Genomic DNA, 21,718 nt, shown 5'->3' on the forward strand with positions numbered 1-21,718 from the left:
TTGTCACAAGCGATGCTGTGCCACCAGGCTGCTTCCATTCTCCTCCTGACATGATAGACGTCTCCTCTTTTGTCCTGCTGATGCAGCGAATTATATCAGCCGTTTCTAATGCTGTCTGACAGGACTCCTTTAGTGTACATCACCCATCTCATACTTCAGTAGATTCAATTTGCTAATGCGGTGTTTGGCGTCTTTGTAATTACGCTTATGAAAAGTTGTCTTAGTCAGGGTTTCTATTCCTGCACAAACATCATAGTCAAGAAAAGTTGGGGAGCAAAGGGTTTATTCATCTTACACTTCCACAATGCTGTTCATCACCAAAGGAAGTCAGGACAAGAACTCACACAGGGCAGGAACCTGGAGGCAGAAGTTGATGCAGAGGCCATGGAGGGATGTCACTTACTGGCTTGCTTCCCATGGCTTGCTCAGCTTGCTCTCTTATAGAACCCAGGACTTCCAGCCCAGGAATGGCACCACCTACAATGGGCTGGGCCCTCCCACCCTTGATCCCTAATTGAGAAAATGCTTTACAGATGAATCTCATGGAGACCTTTCCTCAAGGGAGACTTCTTTCTCTGTGATAAGTCCAGCTTGTGCCAAGCTGACACACAAAACCAGCCAGTACACTGAGGGTTGAGCTCACACACACATATGTATATATATATATATGTGTGTGTGTGTGTGTGTGTGTGTGTGTGTGTATGTATGTATGTATATACACATATATATACACATACACATACATACATACACACACACATATATGTATACACACATATGTGGTGTCTGCAGAAACTGCAGTGTCTGATTCCTGCCTTTAGTGCTCTCTCTTAGCCCTCTTGATAGACATTTATCAAGCCCGGCTATCTTCTCAAATGGACAGATTTTTGGTTTTGTTTTCCGATTTTCTTATATGCATTTGGGTTTCTACTCATTCTTTATCATTTCCTTCTTCAATGTTCTTTGGGTTTAAATCGCCGTTCTTTGATTGTTTTCCTTAAACACACTGACCTCCAGTGCGCGATCCTCCTGCCTCAGCCTCCCACATTCTGGGATCGCAGGTACACACCACCACACTCAGCCCATTTGCAGTTTTCTGTCTTTGGAGACTGATGCATAAAGTATTTTTTTAGTCATCCCCTCATTTCTACTGTTCACCTTCCAGCCTGATAGTTTTTCCTCTAAGTGTGCTTTAGCCATGCCCCCGAGTTTGAAACAGCCATCGTCCTGTGGTTGGAGATATTTTAGCTTCTTTTGCCCTCTTCTTAGACCCAGATTGGAGGGGTCTGTTGCTTTGTGCTTTTGAGACGAGTGTTGCTCAGACTGGCATGTGATCCTCCTGCCCCAGCTTTCCATTGCACGATCCAACAGACCCTGTGTCTTAGTTATTGTCATGATAAAACACTATGACCAAGGCCACTTATAAGTAGAAAGCATTCATTGGGCTTACAGTTTCAGAGGCTCAGCGTCCATGTTGGTGGAACAAAACCATAGTGGCAGGAACAGCTGAGAGCTCACACCTTGATTCAAAAATAGGAGGCAGAAAGAACAGCTGGAACATCGATAGTCTTTGAAATGTCATACCTCCAACAAGGCCACGCCTCCTAATCCCTCCCAAGCAGTTCCATCAACTGGGGTCCAGGTGTCCAAACATGAACCCATAGGGGCTATTCTCTTCCAAACCACCACAGCCCACCTAGGTTGTTTATTGAGCTGGGATATTGCTAGGTAGTAGCACACTTGCCTAGCAAGTGCTAGGCCCTAGGTTCAATTCCCAGTATCAGGAGAATGTAGAGGACTACGGTGTCTTGGTTCAGTGAGGTGAACTGTCACCCCAGCAGCCAGGCACCGGTGGCAGAACGGTTGCCAAAAGTTAGAGACGAGCCTAACCAATTCAATAAGATGTTATTTCAAGAACCAAAAACGGTTTATTATTTGGTCTCCAGCCATGTGACTGTCATTCTTCTGTTTCTGTTTTTGTTTTTGTTTTGTTTTGTTTTTGCGCGCGCGTGCGTCCGTGCGTGCGTGCGCGTGTGCGTGTGTGTGTGTCTGTCTGTCTGTCTGTCTCAGTGGTTGAGAAGGATGTGTTGAGCATCTCCAGGTTTAATTAAGTATTTTGCTTCTCTCTATGGTTTTTGTTGTTTCTTTCCTTGGGTGTTTTGTGCTAATGTTAGCAGTATAATGATTTAGGGCACTGCACTGCCATCCCCTACAGCCCCCAGCGCCTGACAGCAAACCCAGGGCTAGGCAAGGGCTGTGCGCATCACAGCTTTATCACCAGCCCCCCCTTTTTTTAATCTTTAAGTTTTGAGGCAAAAATCTCATTCTGTATCTCGCACTGGCCTGGATACTCTGATTCCTCCTCTTTTAGCCTCTTAAGAACTGGGGTTCTGGGGTTCCACACAGGCTCTACATACTTGGGCTCCATGTCTTGCTTTTTTTTTTTTTTTTTTAAGATCTATTTTTTTATTATATATGAGTACACTGTTGCTGTCTTCAAACACCAGAAGAGGGCATCAGATTGCAAATGGTTGTGAGCCACTATGTGGTTGCTGGGATTTGAACTCAGGACCTCTGGAAGAGCAGTCAGTGCTCTTAACCGCTGGGCCATCTCTGCAGCCCACCACGTCTTGCCTTTGTTGAATGCTCTCAACCTCCTGAAGTGTCAGTCTTCAAGACGAGAAGTAGCGCACATGTCCCTCCACTCGGACAGACTTGTCCCATAAACCCATCGGAAACGGAAATTACTGTAAGTTGAAATTCATTTGGCACCGCTGACCCACGGAGCTTCTCCATTGGTTCACCCCATGAGCTCAGGTAGACTGGAAACTTTTGCTCTCTGCCATGTCAAGAATCCCCCATTAGCCAGGGGAACATGCTAAGTCCAAACCAGATTTCCTGCTGAATTTGTATTGATCTCGCACCGTAAAGTCAAAAAGTTCTAAGCCGGCCCATCGTAAGCTAGGGAGTGTGATATATCCTTAAATATATAAAGCCCACTTACCTGAAGCCTCATTTGCCCTATAAAAGAACAGCCATTGAGGTTGCTATGCGTGCGGTGCTAAAGCGGAACTTACTGTCTGCATAGTCTATTTTGGGGGATTTTCTCTAGCTCCCCACCACCTACTGTCTATATAGTCTATTTTGGGGATTTTTCTCTAGCTCCTGCCACCTGGGCATCCAGATCTGCAGGCACTCAGGTCCCATGTACGAGACACCACAGTATTTTCACAAAATCATCCCATACCCTCCCGTGGACCTCACCCATGCACCTCCACAGCCCCCCCCCAGTGTGCGGTCTCACTCCGCCCGGCTATGACAGTTTCCCCACCGCCTGAAATATTCTTGTTAGTAATATTTTTTTTTAAACCACAGATTTGCCGACAAGTAGTTATCTGGGCTTTGTTTGTGCAGCGTGAGTTTCCCTCCCGTAGGAAGGAACTGTGTTTCCAGCCCCGTTTAGGCTCCTGTTATGCAGCTTTGGATCCCCACCTGAGTTCGCTGAGTCAGGTGTGACAAACATATTTCAACCCACAGCATCTTCAGTATCTGAAGGGTTTACTGGGACAAGGCTGTATCATGGTGGACAAGTGCCCTGCTTTTCCTCTTGAAGAGCAACATTTGCTGAGAATGGGAGCCCCCTGCGGACATCACTGTGCCCTGGCAGGCACTTTCTCTTTTCCTCTAGCTCCTGTTCAGAATTCCTGTGTCCTTCCATCCCGTCAGCCCTGGGAAGGAGTGAAGGAAAACTAACCTTAGAGGTCGGGGCGCTGTCAGGATGGAGCAAATGTGCCTTGCATTCAAGGACGTGAGTTTGGGGAGTCTTGGCGTGAGATCCTATGGGCTGAAGGTTTGTGGGCCCCCTCGTTCATATTCAGAAGCCATGCTTCATCGCAGTCCTCTGGAGGTGATTTGGGTCATGCTGGTGGCTCCTCAAGGAGGTTGGCATTGCTACAAAAGAGACTTTGAGAGGCTGCTCTCATCTGACTCCTCACCAGGAAGGACATAGGGACATAGTTGCCTGCCAGGGAGAGGCCTCACCTGAACTCAGCCCAGCTCCAGATAGCCTCTGGAACTATCTGAGGAAGAATGTCTGTTGTGGAAGAAAGTGCCAGCCCTTGGCCTTCCGTGGTACCCACATGGTAGACACAGATCTCTACGTCCATCTCTTGTCTCAGGACCTGAAATGCAGTTCTTGTCTCCAGTCAGACATCCGAGAACTGAGCCCCCCTCACCTCGCCCCCAGCCCCTGGTTTCCATATAGGCCTTAAAGAATCAGAAAGGCCCAGCCTGCCTCCACGGTCCCTTTCCTCCAGTGTGGCTTTGGTTTTTCCAGCTTTCGTCACTCAGCCTCGGTTGGAGGCTTAGACTGGTAGAAACCACATGGTTCCTGTCTGCTGCTCTCAACAGCGAGTCACATTCGCAGTGTGCCTCCCCTTGAGCTCTCTCTAGTAGCAGTGCCAACATGTTTGCTCACCTCTGTGCCCTGCGTTCCGTCCTCTGCTGGCTTCATTGAGTTCCTGAGCTCTAGCCTTGACCCTCAGATCTAAGGATTTGATCCAGTCCGTTGACCCTGGGGGAGGTGGGCGGTGATCCGCTTGCTGTGTGTGCGTTTTCTCCTTGACAGGAACCACACTCAGCACAAGCTCATGGCCAGAACTACTTGGAAGTTAACGCTTTTCTATTAAAAAAAAAAAAACAACAAAAAAACAAACAAACAAACAAACAAACAAAAAAACCTACTGGTCAACCTCCAGCTGGCCCTCTCAGTTTGTTATCATAGTGCACTGGCTTCTTTGCGTCAACCAGTGCAGTAAAGCGTGATGACTGTCATGTGCTGAACTTTTTCAAGATCTCTCAGAGTCAGGTCATTCTTTTTAATGTTTACAGGTCAGGAAAGAACACTCGTACCAGGTCTCCTGGGACCCAGAAGCAGCCCCTCTTCCACACCCCTGTCTGTCCATGGTGGTTCAAGGGGCAGCATCTAGTTTCTGCATCCCCAGGATCTGCGTGGCCACTGTTACGTAGCAAGCTGACAGGTCCCTACAGATCCCCACACAGTTTTCCATTATGAGACCCAATCCCTTAGTACTCCTCTGACTGCCTGCCTTCTGATCCTGTCTGTCCCTTGTGAGAGGCTCAGGCGTGGGCAGAGGCTTTCCGTGAGGTTTGGCCAGACACCTCCAGAAACCTGGTCAAGACCCAGTCAAGACGTGACCATCCAGCAGAGGGCCCCCGAGATCCAGCCACGGCACTGCCGTCCACGTGGACAGTTTTCCCTCCGGAAGGGGCTGCCCCTGCCTCACACCAATGTGATTCTTCCTCTTTCCTAGTCTGGGATTTATTTCACCGCTCCCCCAGATGGCAGCACCGCTTCCTGTAGGCTTCGCTACAGTACCCCCCCCCCCCAGAGCCTGTCTGCAACGTCTTGCTGCTGGGGAAGGCATCTGGTATCTTCCTGCCCTCCTGAGACCCAGAGACCTCAGTGCCTGGTTTGTCTTAGGTCATGGGTCCTGCAGGTGCTCAGGAGGCACCTGAGAAACAAACTCTTAAGTCCCTTGTCCTTTCCCCTGTGAGACAAAGTACCTCACAGCTTTTCACCCGTGACGTGGCCATTCCGTCCCAGAGTGAGGGTTCTGATGCAGTTTTGATGCCATGGCGGATAGATACAGATGACACTGACAGGCGGTTGTTGTGGTTCTCCATGACCCAGACTCACCCTGCCTCCTTTTGGTCCCACTCAGTGTGTGAGCATCCAGGGTGACCCATCACATCTAGTCAGCCAGTCTCTCTCTCTCTCTCTGTCCTTGGTCACATGGCTGGACCCGTGCTGGCCACGGACATCACTAGAATACATTTCTCTTGATTTAGTGTAGGTGATGGATGAACAATCTCAAAGCTGGAGTGGGCGGGACTGCCAGGATCTGTGCCCACGGAATAGGCAGTAAGTGTACATTCCCAGGAAGGGGGCCTCGTTCCTCTGTTCTGCCCAGAAAGGAATTCAAAGCTGGAAGGCTGACTCCAAAAGGAACCCACCAGCCCCGGTTCAGTTTGCTTCTTAGCTTTTTAAATGTTTTCCTCAGCACATATCAATCGTGCATAGTAACGGGCTTCATTACAACAGTTCCAAACATGTGCATAGCGTGTCTTCCGTGCATAACCACCCGCTGTTTCTGTTACCCTCTCTCTGTCTGTTTTGGTTTGTTTTAGATGAAGTCTTGCTAAGCAGGCGAGGCTGACCTTGGACTCACAACAGCCCTCCTGTCTCAGTCAGTGAAGTGTCAGGGCCAAGGGTGTGAGCCACCATGCCTGGCTTCAAGGCTTATCTTCCTCCTCATACCAGTACCTGGGTCCCTTTCCGGTCCTAGTGGTCCTAGTGACCGGGGTTAGTCCCCACTGAAGCTCATGCATCACACTGGGGACACTGTCTCATTGCCAGTTTTCCCACCACACCCCCACATGTGTCTGTGTTTCCCATCTTCCTCTGAGCAGCTGCAGTTAGTGAGTTTCTCACCCACCTCTGGTGCACCATGGATGTTCCCTGCAGATGAGGGGACTGGGGCAGCTCCTCTGGGCGGCTCAGACGTTTGGCTGTCTCTTTGCTGCACGTTTTTCTACACCCTCCAGTGCGTTGTGGTCACAGAGGGACACGCCCTGGGCACAGAACAACGGAGCAGCTGAATGGGTGGAAAACCCGAGTGGGGGCCGTGGCTGCTCCCCCTGCTCACACACAAGCCCGTCTCCCACGCAACCGTAGCTTCCCACGGTGGCAGTTCCCGTACCTCTACCCCAGGCCTGTTTCTGTGATTTCGGCGTACTTCTTCGGTTACCTTTGAAAGCACGACTTGTGTAAACCTTACTTTCTACTGGGAAGTAAGAAGCAGGAAGTTTGAGATGGGATGGGAAAGTCCCTAAGGGGAGTAGGTGAGTGTACACTCTGAAGGCTGGCGGCGCCCTACCCCGACCTGCCCACCTCTGAAAGGGCTATTTACACCCTCACCGCTGCCCCTCCCTCTACTCCTGGGATGGTGCCTGTGTTACAGTCTTAAGCCCGAATGAAGCACCCATGTGGTCGTGGAAGAATCTCGGCACAATCCTGCCATAACTGGACATTTGAAATTCTGGGATAAGCTGGTGTGTGTGTGTGTGTGTGTGTGTGTGTGTGTGTGTGTGTGTGTGTGTGTGTGTGTATGCGTACGATGGAGAAAGACAGAATCCTGGCAAAATCATCATCGTGACCCTGAGGCTTAGAAATCCCAGTGTCCGTTCTAACCTGGAGGGTAAGGGGCCTGTACTCCAGAGCATTCGTCCCCATGTTCTGTGGACCCTCTCTGGTCCACCAGAACCTAACTGACTTCTTGCCTTTGCTGACCACTGGCCTGGGGATACCACCACTGGGCTCTCTGGGAGACTTAATCGCTAGCACATGGGTGTTGCCCTTTGGAACGTTACACAGTACGTGATACATCCCACGAGTCGGGAACCCTCCAGCTTTACTCTGATCCGCCGCTGGAGTTCAGCCCACCTGCTTATCCCCAAGCCCAGAAGAGGAGGGTTTGTGCGAAGTCAGTTGATCAGAGCTTTAAAAAAGAAAAAAAAAAAAATGTGGGTTTTTTTTTTTCCACCTTGTCAGTGCTTAAGATGCTAGGTTACCATGGAAACAGAGCTCGTTAAGATTCCTGTGACCAGCCTAATTATAGAATTCAAAGACAAGCATAGAGCTCCTGGAGGTTGTCAGAGTTTTAAGGCTGCAAGAAAAGAAGGGTAGCCCACACACTCTCCAGGACTTGCTGTTCACCATGTGCCAGCCAGCACCCAGGGGGATGGCGGCTGCGTCCCCAGTGGGCATACGACGCTAACAGCTGTCACCCAGAGTTCAGGCTTCTTCCGCAGCCAAAGTTTCGCCTTAACACCTGCATTCAAGACACACGTGCCAGACCACCATGGATAGCTCTTAGACTGTGTGCATGGAGCTTCCCACAGCCCCAGCAGGCTCTGTCCCCACCCCACCCCAGCCCTTCCTTATAGCCTGGGCTTACCCCATCGTCTGCTGGAGGCCGGAGTAGATGGATATGCCGGGGTAGTAGGTACACAGCATCCTTCCCTCTTGTCTTCAGTAAGCTAGACTTACCCATATCCTTCTGGAGCCATAATGGTGACCGCCACTGAGGTCAAGAGTGGAGTTTCCATTTTCCAGGCAAAACCAAAATCTGAAAGCACAACTGGCTCACATATGGCAGAGGTAGCTGGATTCCCCCAGGCCTCCAAGATCACAGCCCACGGGCCCAGAAAACCCAAGGGAGCTCTGCGTGGCTTCGGACGGGGCCGCGCTGCTTCTGGGGAACCTTGTGGCAAATCTGTACAGTTTGAAAGTTTGGGTTTTTGCAGCCGCAGCCTTTGTTGGCAACTTGGGTTTCTAAAAGCCAAGGTTGTCACAGCCCTGCCTCCCCTCCCACAAGAAACCGTAGGTAGTTAACCACTGGGGAATGCACCTTATGTCTCTGTCCTGCATCCCTAAGACCAGCAAGGTTATTAAAAGTAAAACCATAGTCCCAGCCCCAAGGAGGTGGCAGTCCATATACTGTGTGGGAGTCGTGGACGGACATTGGAGAGATTAAGGAAATTTGAACAATAGGTACTGTACTGTACAAAGCTTCCTTTTTCGAGTCTCTGATTGTGACGAAGGTAATGTGCTAAATGGGGTGACGGTGGAGGAGCCCAGCCACCCTTGGTTGGCGTGGATGAGAGAGCAACACAGTGAAGAGACACCGTGACCATGACAGTGCATACTTAAGAAGGAAGGCATTTAATTGAAGCTTGCTTACAGTTTCAGAGGTTTTAGCTAGTTATTATCGTGGCAGGAAGCATGGTGGCGGAGGCAGACAGACAGGGCTGGAGAAGGAGCTGAGAGTTCTACATCTGAACCCGTAGACAGCGGGAAGAGAGAGAGGCTGGAATTGGCTTGGACTTTGAAACCAATGAGGTGCTTCCTCTAGGCCACACCTATCTAAACAAGGCCACACCCCTAACCTGTTCAAATAGTTCCATTCCCTGATGACTAAGCATTCAAATATATGAGCCTATAAGGACCATCCCTGTTCAAACTCTTATAGTCACTAACTGTCCCACTGCCTTTCTGGCCCCTTAAAGTAGACCAGGACCTGGACAGATGACCTCAGCAGTTGAAAGTACTTACTGATCTTACAGAGGACCTGGTTCGGCTTCTAGCACCCACATGTTGGCTCACAGCTGTCATAACTCCAGCTCCAGGGAAATTGAGTCCTTCTGGCCTCAGCGGACATCAAACATGTGCATAGTCTGCATGCTTATGTATACACATATGTATATGTGTGTATTTATATAAACACATATTTATGTGTGTGGGGGTGCATGCAAAACACATACACCATAAAATAGATTTATTTTTTAAAAGTTAAAATATGGTAAAAGGTTTCAGAGTGTCCATTTTTGACATGAAGGATCCGCTGGCTGTTTCTGCGATTCCTTTTTGCTCATCTGGTCATTGTCTTCCTCGGGCGTGAATCAAGACACCCTGGGGCTCCCCTGATTTACCCAGGGTACCCACAGCCACAGTGTGAATTACTTTCCTGTGGAACACTGAAGTGCGAAGTTCTCCCAGAGAACCCTGTGTAAGTCAGGGTCTTCCAGAGACACTCCAGTGGACAGAACTGGCCCACAGGAATATGGAGGCTTAGGAAGTCCAAAGTCATCAGGGTAGGCTTCAGGTCAAGCACAAAGCCCACATCCACCAAAGGATGGACTTCAGTCTTTTCATTGCGTTGACTGACTAAATGAAGCCCATCCATGTTAAGAAGGGTCATATTTAACGGTTAACCTCATCCCTAACAACATCCAGAACCTTAGATCTAGTAGACTTGACACATGAACTCTAGAGGTCTACCTCTTGTTGGGTTGAAATTCATTTGCAATTCTCTTTAAATAAAATTCTCAAATAAAGACACACTTCACTCTTGCTGAGCAGGACAGGGCTGGGTACACAGCCATATGCATTGGCCCATTTCCTCAGAAGGCAGTCCTGGCCTCTCACTGGACTGCATACCACTTTAATGCCCATTTCTCCATTCTCTCCTCCCACAATTTCAGCTTTTCCTTCCGAGGTGGAGAGGACAACACTGTAAGTGTCTGTGGCTTCCCCAGAACCTACCCACCCTGGCAGAATCCTGAGCAATCTGAAGTAGACTGGCCTCCACAATTACCATTCACAGCAAGTCCCGATCCATTCTGCAGTGCAACCCAGAATGCCGGAGATGGGCAGAAAGCAGGTTTTTATTTCAAAACAGAAAGCCGGGTCAGTCTCTGGTGAGGGCCTGGTGCTGTGTTACACAGCTTGCTAGTTTGTATCTTTATCCTTTGTGAAGCCACGGATGCCCTAGTGTGGAGAGTCCCACTTAGAACTAACTTCGTCTGATCCTAATCACCTCCTAAACCATCATCAGCTGTAGCTTTGCTGGTTGAGCCCAGACCATAGCAGAAGTGAGGAGAGATGGAGGGGGAGGGAGATGACTCGGCAGTTAAGAGTCCTCACTGCTCTGCAGAGCCCCAGGTTTGGTTCCCAGCTAACTGCCATCTGTAACTCCAGTTCCAGGGGATCCAATGCTTTCTTATAGTTTCCATGGGCCCCCGTGTGTGTGCATGTCCACTCAGGCACACATACGTGCACATCAAATAGAAAAAAAGTGAAACTGGGTCATTGGGATGACTCAGCAGGTGAAGGTGCTTGCCGCCAAGCCTAATGACTTGATGCCCAGATTCCACGGGGTGAAAAAAGAGAACCAGCTCCTTCAAGTTGTCCTCTGGCTCACGCGTGTGCCGTGGCGTGCCCCGACATACATACATACATACATGTACCAAATAAATAAATATATCTTAAAAAAATAAGTAAGTGGGATGTGGGCCAGCGGGTTGGCTAAGAAAGTAAAGGTGCTTGCTGCCAAGCCTGACAACCAGAGTTCAATTCCCAGAAGCCACCCAGGTGGAGGCACAGAACCAGCTGCCGCAGGTTGTCCTCTGACCTCTACACATACGCCCACAACATGTGCACAAGCACACAAACAGTAAATAATTTAAAAAGCATTTTTAAAAAAATGTTCGGGGTTTTTTTGTTTTTGTTTTGTTTTTTTTTTTTTGAGATCGGCTCCCTTTGTAGCCCAGGCTAGCCCTTGACTTTTCATTCTCTGGCCTCAGCCCCCTGAGTGCTGGGATTACAGATGTGCACCCTCTTTTGACTGGCTTGAAGCACTCTCAGATGCTCAGGAACCACTGTGGGAACTCTCTGCAGGCTGGGATGGAGGAGTGATGGAATGTTCACAGCCCAGGAGCAAGTGTTCCTCTCCACAGACCTGCTTTTGTGCCAGCTTAGGCCTTCCCAGAAACATGAGAGACAGTGGTCCTAGCACCCTCCTTCAATGGCAGATTGTGTGAAATTACATTGGCTAATCCCTCAAACATCCAGAAAACCTTTTGTGAGCTGACTAAGTTTCCTATTTTCACTGGTTGGGCCTACCTATCTCATTTGCCGTCTTCTGGGAAATGCCTATTCTTCCATGTTTTCTCTTTAGTTTCTTTTTTTTTTTTTTTTTTATTAACTGCAGGATTTCTTATACATTTTTGAGTGTTATTCCTTTCCCGTTTCGTGTGTGTGTGTGTCCCACCTCCCCCCATTGCCGCCCTGCCCCCCGACACTAGTTCACTGGGGTTCACATATGTGGAGGGCTTCCCTTCCACTATGCTCTTACTAGGATATTCATTTGAGAGTCCATGTATAGTCTTTAGGTAGTGGCTTACACATGTTGCATGGGGTGCCCCCTAGATGGGGATGTGGCATGGTTGTGTGTGTGTGTTTATACACACTCACATATATAGAGGTACATGTGTATGTGGGAGTATATACACTTATAATGTACATGTTTGTATTTATAATGAACACACACACACACACACACACACACACACACACACACACACACATATGATATACATGAATTGCCACTTCCAGCTAACCAGCTTTCCTTGGGACCCTGGCTCTGCCTCTCGCATGCTAGGATTTCAAGTGTCTGCCTGGTGTTAACATGGTGGGTTCCAGGGATCCAAACTCTAGCACTCATACTTCTGCAGCAAACGCTTTCCCCACTGAGCTGTCCCCCCAGCCCCAGGGTGCGTTCTTTTGTTGGTTGTAGGCATCCTTTAGCACCGGCTACGAGGGTTGGCTTGTCAGCTTGGACCCGTACTTGTCAATGTCCAGATTTGCTCACCTCCCGCTCTTAGCATCTCCAGAGCCTCCCCACGCTCTCTTCCGTTAGATCTTTGTCTTTCTGCTACTCATGTTCACTTGGCACACAATATCTGTGTGGCAGAAGACGAGGGTCTTAGTCCATTCAGACGCCATAATGAGGCACCCCAGGTCTAGCATCTTGCCTTCCCGTGATGTAAGTCTAGAGGACCAGGGTCAGCAGCCAGCGCGTGGCAGTCTGCTTCCAGAGCTCAGGCAGCACCTTTTCGGGTGTCTAGGTTCTGGAGAGCTAGCGCTGTTCTCCCCTTGAGGAAGCCCTAACTTGACCCATCCCACCCCGTACAGTCTTTTCTCCTTAATCACCTTATCAGCCCCATGTCCAAATACAGCCTCACTAGGAATCAGGGTCCAGCGTGTGTGCTTGGGGGATAGAGTCCTCCCTCAACAACAATGAAGGCCAGGCTTTCTTGATATAGGTGACAAGGCACCGGGGCAATTCTGGTCATTTGTCACTTCTGTGTTGGAAACCTTGGGGCTATTTCAGAGTCCTATTTCCAGGTAAATGTATCCTCTTGAGGGCTTCCTCATCAGCCTTGATGTCTGCTAGGGCTCCTTAGATTCCTTTCACTTCCCTGTAGTCTAGGGAGGCATTAAACCTCTCTTCATTGTTTCTCAGCGCTCTGATTGAGTTTCATGGCCTTAATGGAAATACAGGGGGAAAGGACCCAGCCCACAAGTCCTGGTTTGTCCTCATGCTGTCCCCTAAGTTTACTCCTCTGCCTCTGTCCCCCGCTCACTTCATTCATACTCTTCCTCTCCCTTCTGATCCGTAATGCGGTAGGAGCCATAAAGGACAGCAAGGCCCGTGACTGTTGGAAGCAAAGACTTGGCTCCCTGGGCTAGGTTTCCCAAACGTGGGTGGACCAGGGGAGCAGGCCATACCCCGTCATCATGGGCTCACTGGGGGATCATCAGAACGGTAGAGCAGATAGACTCTGGTTTTGCCCCACCACTAGATTGTACCCTGCATGGGCCTGATGTCCCACATGACTGAGGTGGGAGGGGGGCCAAGGCTGGCACCACCTCTATCCTGGTCTCATCTGAGGCTGGAACCCTAGAGGGGTCACTGGGCAATGCTTGGCCTCAAGTGTCACTGAAGCTGCACTCTGGGAGCATCAGAGCTACGAACAGAACCCGTGAGGGAGCTGCCTTTGGGTGTGTCCAGCGAGCCCCATGGCTGTGTGGGCTTCATTCTTCCCGAGCTCCCAGAGGAACCTTGGCCTGCAGCTCCTCATGGAATCTCCCCCCTTTAAATAGAGAGAGAGAGGCATGCTTCGCAGTTGCTGTGACCTGGTTTCAGTAGTTTCCAGTCAGAACTGGCCATTTGCTTGTTTTAAAAACATTCCGTTACACTTTCCGCTAAGGAATAGTCTCTGTGCTTTGCCTCGGCTCCTGAAAGTCGCTCTTGCTACAGGATTTTATAAAGGCACAAAGCTTCCCATTGAATCTTGTGTCTCTGGAGGTTTTGTCTCTGTATGCCAGCCTCATGGCATTTGGGTGTTGTGGGATGGAAAGTGGCTCTGGTCGGAACTTCGGTGGCGTCTTTTAAAAAGAGTTGTCCTAGCACGAATGGCGCACGTCACGGAGTGATGCTTGGGGCAACTGTGGACTCAGAGCAAATATTCAAGAGAGTTGGACCCTTCTCTGCCCCGAGGTCTGTTGGGCTAGGGGGAAATCTTAGGCCTGGGTGAGTCACTGAAACGCTAGCTGTCCACTTTCCCTCCTTGGATGGTCATATGTAAATATCATGGTCCGTTTGAACCTTGTATGGAAAAAGGGGCCTGGTTTTCAGAAGCCGCTCAGAGGTTGAAGGAAAGCCGCCGGGAGTGCGCAGTCTGGGAGCTGAGTGGCCCAGACCCAGGGAACTGATATCCTGCTGCTGCTGAACCCTGCCTGTTACTACGGGATGCTGGGTATCTCCACTACTGTCTGGGGCCTCTCCCACCTGAGCTGCCATCTCCAGCTGCCACCAGCCGTGAGGTCATGAGAGTCGTGTGAGGAGAGGTGAAGGGGAGCCTGTACCCAGGAAGCCTGGTCAACTTAGTTCTGACATCCCTCAGCCAGGACTAGAGCCACCACTCCAGCCACCTAGTCAGGAACAGCCTGTCCCCATCTGTACCCGGGGTCCTGCATTACTGGTGCTTCTTCCTTACACGTTTCTCCCCCGTCCTTTCTAGAGTCCATCTACCGCCGTGGAGCCAGAAGATGGAGGAAGCTATACCGAGCCAACGGCCACCTCTTCCAAGCCAAGCGCTTTAACAGGGTGAGTGTCCCCTTTCCAATGGCTCCCTCACCAGGGTCACTTCCATTGCTTCTAGGAGTAAAGAGAAGGGGGCGGGGAGCATCCTTGCGGGGCTGTGCAGGGCTGGACTTCCTTCAGCATGCTCTGGAAGGAAGTCCTGAGCTACCAGCTTAACCAGTACGGCAGGGCTGTGGAGATAAGCCAGGGGCTACTCTGAGCGTAAGAAGTTCTTCACCAGCCACTGCCGTAACGGCAGCCGCTGGCTATAGCAAGTATGGCTGTGTCTCGGCTACCCTTTCCTCTTCCTGATTACACAATCCCTGCTCACCGTCACTGGCCCCGAGGACGAACCTCGCAATGCTGCCAGGTGTGACCTAGTGAAGCCCGCCTGACCGTTTGAACACGCGGTGCTTCCTGTGGGCTGCAAGGGTCTCCTTGGACCCGTACAGTCCCAGAGGCCTCCACTGTCCTGTCCCATCGCTCCAGCAGCCAGTCCTCTCTGAGTGACACTTGGCTTACCCGCCCCCCTCCCGCCCCCCCAAGTCTCTTCATCTTGGTGCATCTTTGTCCTCCGGTGTGCAGTGTCTCGGTGGCTCTGCAGCGACTCCTTTCACAGCAAAGGGCAGTGCCCATTCTCCTCCATGGCCAACCAACAAGCACACTTTAGAGTGGTATGGGCCCCGTGAACACACGGGCACCTACTTTTGCTATAGAATGGCCTGGAACCATCATACTCAAGCGCCACGGCCCAGCTAACCCTTGTACTTTTCCACTCTCTGTCCCCGTGCTGGGAAGACAGCTTAGCATTGAGTGACCACAGGCCTAACAGTTAGAAGCTGTGGCAGCTGAGCTGTGGAGCGCCCCCCACTGCCCGCCCCCAGTCCTGTTGCTCCTTATATAAGAGTTCCCTCTCATCTGATTTCCCAATCTGAAACATGCAAATGCTAGGAAGAGGGTTGGAGAGGGATCACAGGGGTTGAGTCAGTGTTGTCATGGTGCGAGAGCCACGTGGAGGCCACTGCACCTTCGAGGCAGCCACCGACCCTCCTTTGCTGCTCAGTCTTGTTCCTGAGCCACAGGTCACACTCTGGTTTCTTCTCGATGCACGTTAGGTTAGGTGAGACCAACCGCCATGGATGTTAACCAGCTTTCTCTGTACACCCGGGTGATTGTATGAGTGTGAGCTGCACCTCTTGCACCTGTGTACTGGGTTCCCATCATGCATTGGGCACTTGGGGCTGCCGTCACCCCTACCCCAGGAGCTGATGAGGCTAGAGTGGTAGAGGGCCGGAGGAAAGGCTCCTGGATGACTGAGTATACTTGATCTTAGCCAGAAAGGCCAAGAAGCAAGAAGCAGAACCGTAGACAGCATTGGGCTCAGGAGAGATGTGGGCCAGGTGCTGCCTAGAGACTTCCTGGAGGAGATGGTGTCCCGAAAGCCAGCCCGGAGAGGATGTTGGGAATCCAAGATACAGCAGGCACAGGAGAGCCCAAATAATGTCAGGGTACACTGAAACCCAGGCTCTCTCCCATCCCATGAAGACGCTCCTGATACTCTCCAGGCCCTGCACATAGCAGGAACATCTGAACACTGTTGTTCACTGTGAGAATAGTTTGTTAAAAGAAGGTTACTTGGGGAGATATTGGCGGGGGTCTGGGGCAGGTGCAGAGCCACAGTGGACAGTAGAGGAACTTCAGACTGCAGCTCAGCTTGGGGAGGCCTAGTATCATCAAGACAGAGGTTAAAGGGGTGCCAAGCGCTATCACGGGGTGCCCCGAGGACACCTAGCAGGGCTCGTTCATGGAATTTTACAGTAAGCCAACCAGAGAGCCAGGGTGGAAGCTAACTGCCGAGAATTTGGAGAAATGGAGACATCTGTTCTCAGAGAACCCAGTGCCAGGCCCCACGTTTGTCTGTGAGACAAGCAACTGACCATCTGTGCAGCCAGGTGCCCTCTCTCCTGAGAACCTGTCCCTGACCAGAGCAGGAGTCTCAGGACAGCCCAACACCCCGCCTCTCAGGGCGCTGGAGATGAATCTAGGAGGACCGATGCGATTTGTACTCCTTGCCCTCCTTAATGGATGACAAGTGGCTGAGATAAAGCCCATCCACTCAGCCATCCACGCAGCACACAGGCCAGGGCTCAGCATCACCAAGAGGCTCTCACCGTCCATGCTCAGTCGTGCAGATGGCTGTGCAACCTGCATGCGTGTTTGGGTGGAGGCCAACAGCTGGCATCAAGTGTCTGCCTTTGCTGTTCTCCTTAGTTAGTTTGTTTAAGATTTTTTTTTTCATTTATTTTACGTACGTGAGTACACTGTAGCCATCTTCAGCCACACCAGAAGAGGGCATTTGATGCCATTACAGATGGTTGTGAGCCACCACGTGATTGCTGGGAATTGAACTCAGGCCCTCTGGGAGAGCAGCCAGTGCTCTTAACTGCTGAGCCATCTCTCCAGCCCCCTCCACTTTAATTTTCCAGACAGGGTCTCTCAGTAAACCTGGAACTCACGATTCAGCTAGAATGCCTAGCCAGCAAACCCCAAGGGCCCTCCTGTCTCCTTTCCCCAGTGCTTGGATTATAATCACGTACCACCACACCTGGCTTTCTCATGCCGGTGCTGGGTGGCAGACTTGGCTCTCCATGCCTGTATGGCAAACACTTTACCCGCCAACTATGCCATCTCCCTAGTCCCTTCTTCATTGGCTAACCAGAGACCAACGTGTGGATGTGAGCCCTACCAGTTCTATGTGTTTGCCCTCCAAGCTCACATTGGCTTTCAGAAGAGAAACATTCCTCTGAGAGATCCCCCTCCCACCCCCAAAAGAGGATCTGTGAGCGATGGGGCCTTCATCCGTGTGACACAGAGGGGACGAGACCTGTCTTGTGAACCTTGGGCCTATCATTTCTAGTAATGGGGTAGGAACTCTCTGTCTATCATTCTCAAGATGTTGGTTAAGGAAATGGAAGATCCAAGCTTTCTTGCCCATAAGTCGCAGAGAGATTGAGGTCAAGAACATTACAAAGACTAGAAGTAATGTGGTCTCCCAGGAATAGCAGGGAGTGGGGATACACAGGCAATTTGGTTTTCTTTCGAGTCTAAACAAATTAACTGCAGACCCCACATAGGAAATTTGTCTGCGTATATACGGGCGGGCATGTGCGTTTGTGGGAGGGTGGGTGAGGTGTGTGCACGTGTGCGTGCTTGTGTGTATGTAGGATATTGTTCCTCAGGTGCCGTCCGTCTACTTTTTTAATTGGGATAGAGATTCTCACTGGCTGGAATTCACAGCTAGGCTAGGCTAACTAGCTAGCTTCTGAGCCCAGGGTTCTGCCTGCCTCTGCCTCCTCAGTTACTAGGATTTTCCCCCCTCCCGTAAGTGATAGAAAATCACTGGGAAACTCTGGTCTTTGTATTTCTAAGGTGAACACTTTATACACCAAGCCATCTCCCCAGTGCTAGGGAAAAAATGTGTATAACGAATAAAACCTAAAGGAATAAAAGATCAAAGAACACGGGTTGGGGATTTAGCTCAGTGGTAGAGCGCTTTGCCTGCGAGCTCCCCTGGGTTCGTCCCCAGCTCCGAAAAAAAAAAAAAAAAAAAAAAAAAAAAAAAAAAAAGGCAAAAAGATCAAAGAACACAATGGTTGCTGTTTTTGACTCCTTGCAAGTTACCTTTTTTAAAAAATATATATTTTAATTGTGTGAGTCAGGGTGTTTCGCCTGCACGCGTGTCTGTGCATCATGTGCATGCAGTACCAGCAGAAGCCAGAAGAGGACGTCAGATCCTCTAGAACTGGAATTCTAGATGGCTGTATTACTGGTCTTCTCCAAGAGCTCTTAACCTCTGAGCCCTCTCCCCAGCCTCTGCAAGTCAACTCTTGATAAATGTTAGGACCGAGCAGAGTTGTGAGTGTCTAACGAGTGTAATTGCTTACAAATGCAGACAGCTTGACCCTTAACGAGTATTTTCAAAATGCAGACATTTTTCTCAGACAGTGTCAAGGTCACTGGACGTCATCACTGCCTGTGTTAATTAGAAAGTGGGGTCTGGGTTAGCCCCAGGGTGAAGTCTAGAACCTATTCACTCTACTTTTCTCTAAAAGAACCTACCTCCTATAGTCAGCCCCATGATGAGTTTACCAGGGACAACTGTAGCTTGGGAGCCCAGCTCTCTGTGATGAGCCACCCATAGGAAGGACCCAAACCACAGCAGTTGCTGGTTTTTTTCTTGTGATGGGTACCAGCCCAGGGCTGGTCCCTGTGCTACAGGGCGGGCTGGGTGGGTGATACTTCTGTTGTAAACACATAGGAAGCAGTAGAAATGTTCACCAGGGTCTCACGAAAAGAAGCCTCTTGGAGTGGGCAGGGAGACGGGCTTAGGTAAGCCCAAGTATTTCTTCTAAGGTCTTTTGTCTGAAGCAACTAAAACGGTTAACAGGCGTATCCCGTAAAAGACCAGAGTCCACGTTTTCAGTTTTTAAGGGCGCGTGCGTGCCTCAGTGCTGCCACTGTGACTCAGGAGCCCCAGTGAGTGCGCCAATGGGTGCAGCTGTGATCCTCTAAAAGCTCATCTACAAAAGAGGGTGGGGGGTAGCGGGAGCTCCGAGTTGGTGTTTGCTCCAATAATTGAGGCCCTGAGAGAAATGGATTTGGGTCTACCCATGAGCCACGCACTACCCAGGTAGAGCAAGGCAGAGGAACAAGGAATAAGTCTTTCTGAGAATTCGAAACCTCACACTGGACCTGACATTCTTACAGCCAGAATTTTACCCCTAAGAGGGCCCAGCCAAGTAGCGCCCCCAGGTGGCCGGCAGAAGCAAGAGCAGCCCCTCCTCTGAAGGCAGCCTGGAAGGATCCTCACAGATAGTGAATCTCGGACATCTGGGCTCACAATCAGCAACTAAAAAAAAAAACCTAGTAGGAAACTAAGCCTTCTGGTCAAGAGCCAGCAGAAACTGAGACAGAAGGCTTAGCCTGACTGAATACGAGATGAGCGTTTGATATGTTTGAAAGAAATTAAAATACACGATTGAAAAATGGGAGCAAGAAACAAATTGGCAGCGTGTGAGACAGACTTTAAATTGCTTTTATACCATTAATCTATTTCCTGCGAGCTCCGGAGAATAGAGACCTGGGGCTTTGGTTTTCCTTTTTGTTTTTGTTGTTTTGTTTTGTTTTAATGGCACGTTTTCTGAAATGTTGATGATTCAAGTATCGATTTTAAATAGCCACCAGCCAGGTGTGGCGGGCGCCCACCTTTAATCCCAGCACGCTGAAGGCAGAGCCCCGCATCTCTCTGTGATTTTTGTGTGTGTGTGTGTGTGTGTGTGTGTGTGTGTGTGTGTGGCCAGCCTCTTCAACATAGCAAGTTCCAAGCCATCAAGGCCACACAGAGAGACCCTGCCTGTCTCAGAAAAATTAAGAAGATAAGATGGGGTGGGGTGGGGATTGGAGCTATTGGCACAGTTTTGGCAGCTCCCCTAAGAAACATACGGGTGAGGTCTCAGTCCAGTCCATATTGGCAAGCCCATGCTGTTCTTGGTCAGCAACTTCCCTTTCCTGGCCCCTGGTAAGAGTCGCTCTCCTGTCCTGTACAGACTTGTAAGCACAGCACTGGGGAGGTTAAGACAAGCCTGGGCTATATATCAAGACCTTTCCCCCCAAAGACAAAAGAGGCTGGGGATATAACTCCGTACATCTCTGGGGAGATCTCTCAGTACGCGGAGTGGTTGCCCTAATGTAGCCAAGTCCCGGAATTCCACCCCCAGCAAGGGCCACAAGGCTTGTGGTCCCAGCACTCAGGAAACGGAGGCCGGACAATCAGAAGTTTAAGATTGGGGTGGAGAGGATGGCTCAGTGGCCAAGGGGGCTTGCTGCAAACAACCGTCAGAGCCTGAGTTTAGATCCCAGCACCCACAAAACAAGCCAGACAGGCACGGTCATGCATGCCTGTAACCCCAGCACTGAGTGGGACAGATGGAAGGCACTGGGGTTTTTGCCAAGATGGACTTTAGGTTCAGAGGGAGACCCTGCCTCAGAGGGAGAAGGCAGCAACGCCACTCTCGCACACTGAGTCATCCTTGAGAACATAGCAGGTTTGAGACCAGCCTGGGCTACCTGAGACCCCATGGGAAAGGTTAAAAGGAAGCCAAAACTTGTAAGGAGGCTAATAATTCTGGGACAGTTGGGGACCCTCGTCTGTGTTCATGGATGGGGGCGCCCCAAGGGCACGTGGTTTGCCAGAAGTCCTGAGTTCAGTTCCCAGCAACCACATGGTGGCTCACAACCACCTGTAATGGAGATATGATGCCCTCTTTTGGTGTGTCTGAAGACAGCGACAGTGTAGTCACATACATAAAATAAGCAAGTCTTTAAAAAAAAAAAAAAAACTCACGTAATTGTCGCGCAGCCATCTACAGTTTTCCAAGACAGAATGTCAGGAGCTCCTGCCACGCTCCTCTTGGCCCGGGCTGCACGACTCAAATAGAACCACATGGCAGGCACCACAGCTGAGCCCTGCAGCACAGCAGCCTCACCTGGCCTCACTCCTTCTGGCCTCCACGTGAACCACGTGAACCCAAGAAGGGAACTACTGAGCTAGAATGGGTCCGCATTCAGAAAGGCGGTGCCAGGCCCCTCTCCATGTGGTATCTTCTGAATCAGCCGCCCGAGTCTTCATCCAGTCTCTTCAGCGTGGCATGGGCTCCCAGAAGAGCTGACTGGGGCTGATGGCCGCTGTTCCCTCCGCAGAGAGCGTACTGTGGCCAGTGCAGCGAAAGGATATGGGGCCTCGCGAGGCAGGGGTACAGGTGCATCAACTGCAAGCTGCTTGTCCATAAACGCTGCCACGTCCTCGTCCCGCTGACCTGCAGGAGGCATATGGTGAGTTGGGGTGCCGAGAGGGATGGCTGGCCTCTGGGCCTCCGGCCAAGCTGACCTCGGCAATCCTTGGCCCCTGTCATTCCACCGGGGTTGTGATATTGCGGCTACCTCCAGACAGAAGGAGGCCTGTATGCGGTGGGGGTGACTGTGGGCAGAGTCCGGGACAGAACCTCTCTCATCCTGAGCAGTGGGGCCGCAAGGGTCCAGTCCTACTGGCATGCCAGCGACTGAGTTTTCTAATGCTTGCACTTATACCA

At 50.5% G+C, this 21,718-nt stretch overlaps 1 protein-coding gene across 1 annotated transcript in view; it reads left to right on the forward strand.

Moving 5' to 3' along the window:
- The window catches only part of Prkcz (protein kinase C zeta), a 111,758-nt gene that overhangs the window by 53,943 nt on the left and 36,097 nt on the right, over positions 1-21,718 (forward strand). The window contains exons 5-6 of the mRNA XM_032893433.1: positions 14,509-14,594; positions 21,330-21,461. Of these exons, the coding sequence (XP_032749324.1) occupies positions 14,509-14,594; positions 21,330-21,461 (218 nt within the window). The remainder of the gene's footprint in view (positions 1-14,508; positions 14,595-21,329; positions 21,462-21,718) is intronic.

This window comes from Rattus rattus, chromosome 1, assembly GCF_011064425.1.
Source record: "Rattus rattus isolate New Zealand chromosome 1, Rrattus_CSIRO_v1, whole genome shotgun sequence".
NCBI classification, from domain to species: domain Eukaryota; kingdom Metazoa; phylum Chordata; class Mammalia; order Rodentia; family Muridae; genus Rattus; species Rattus rattus.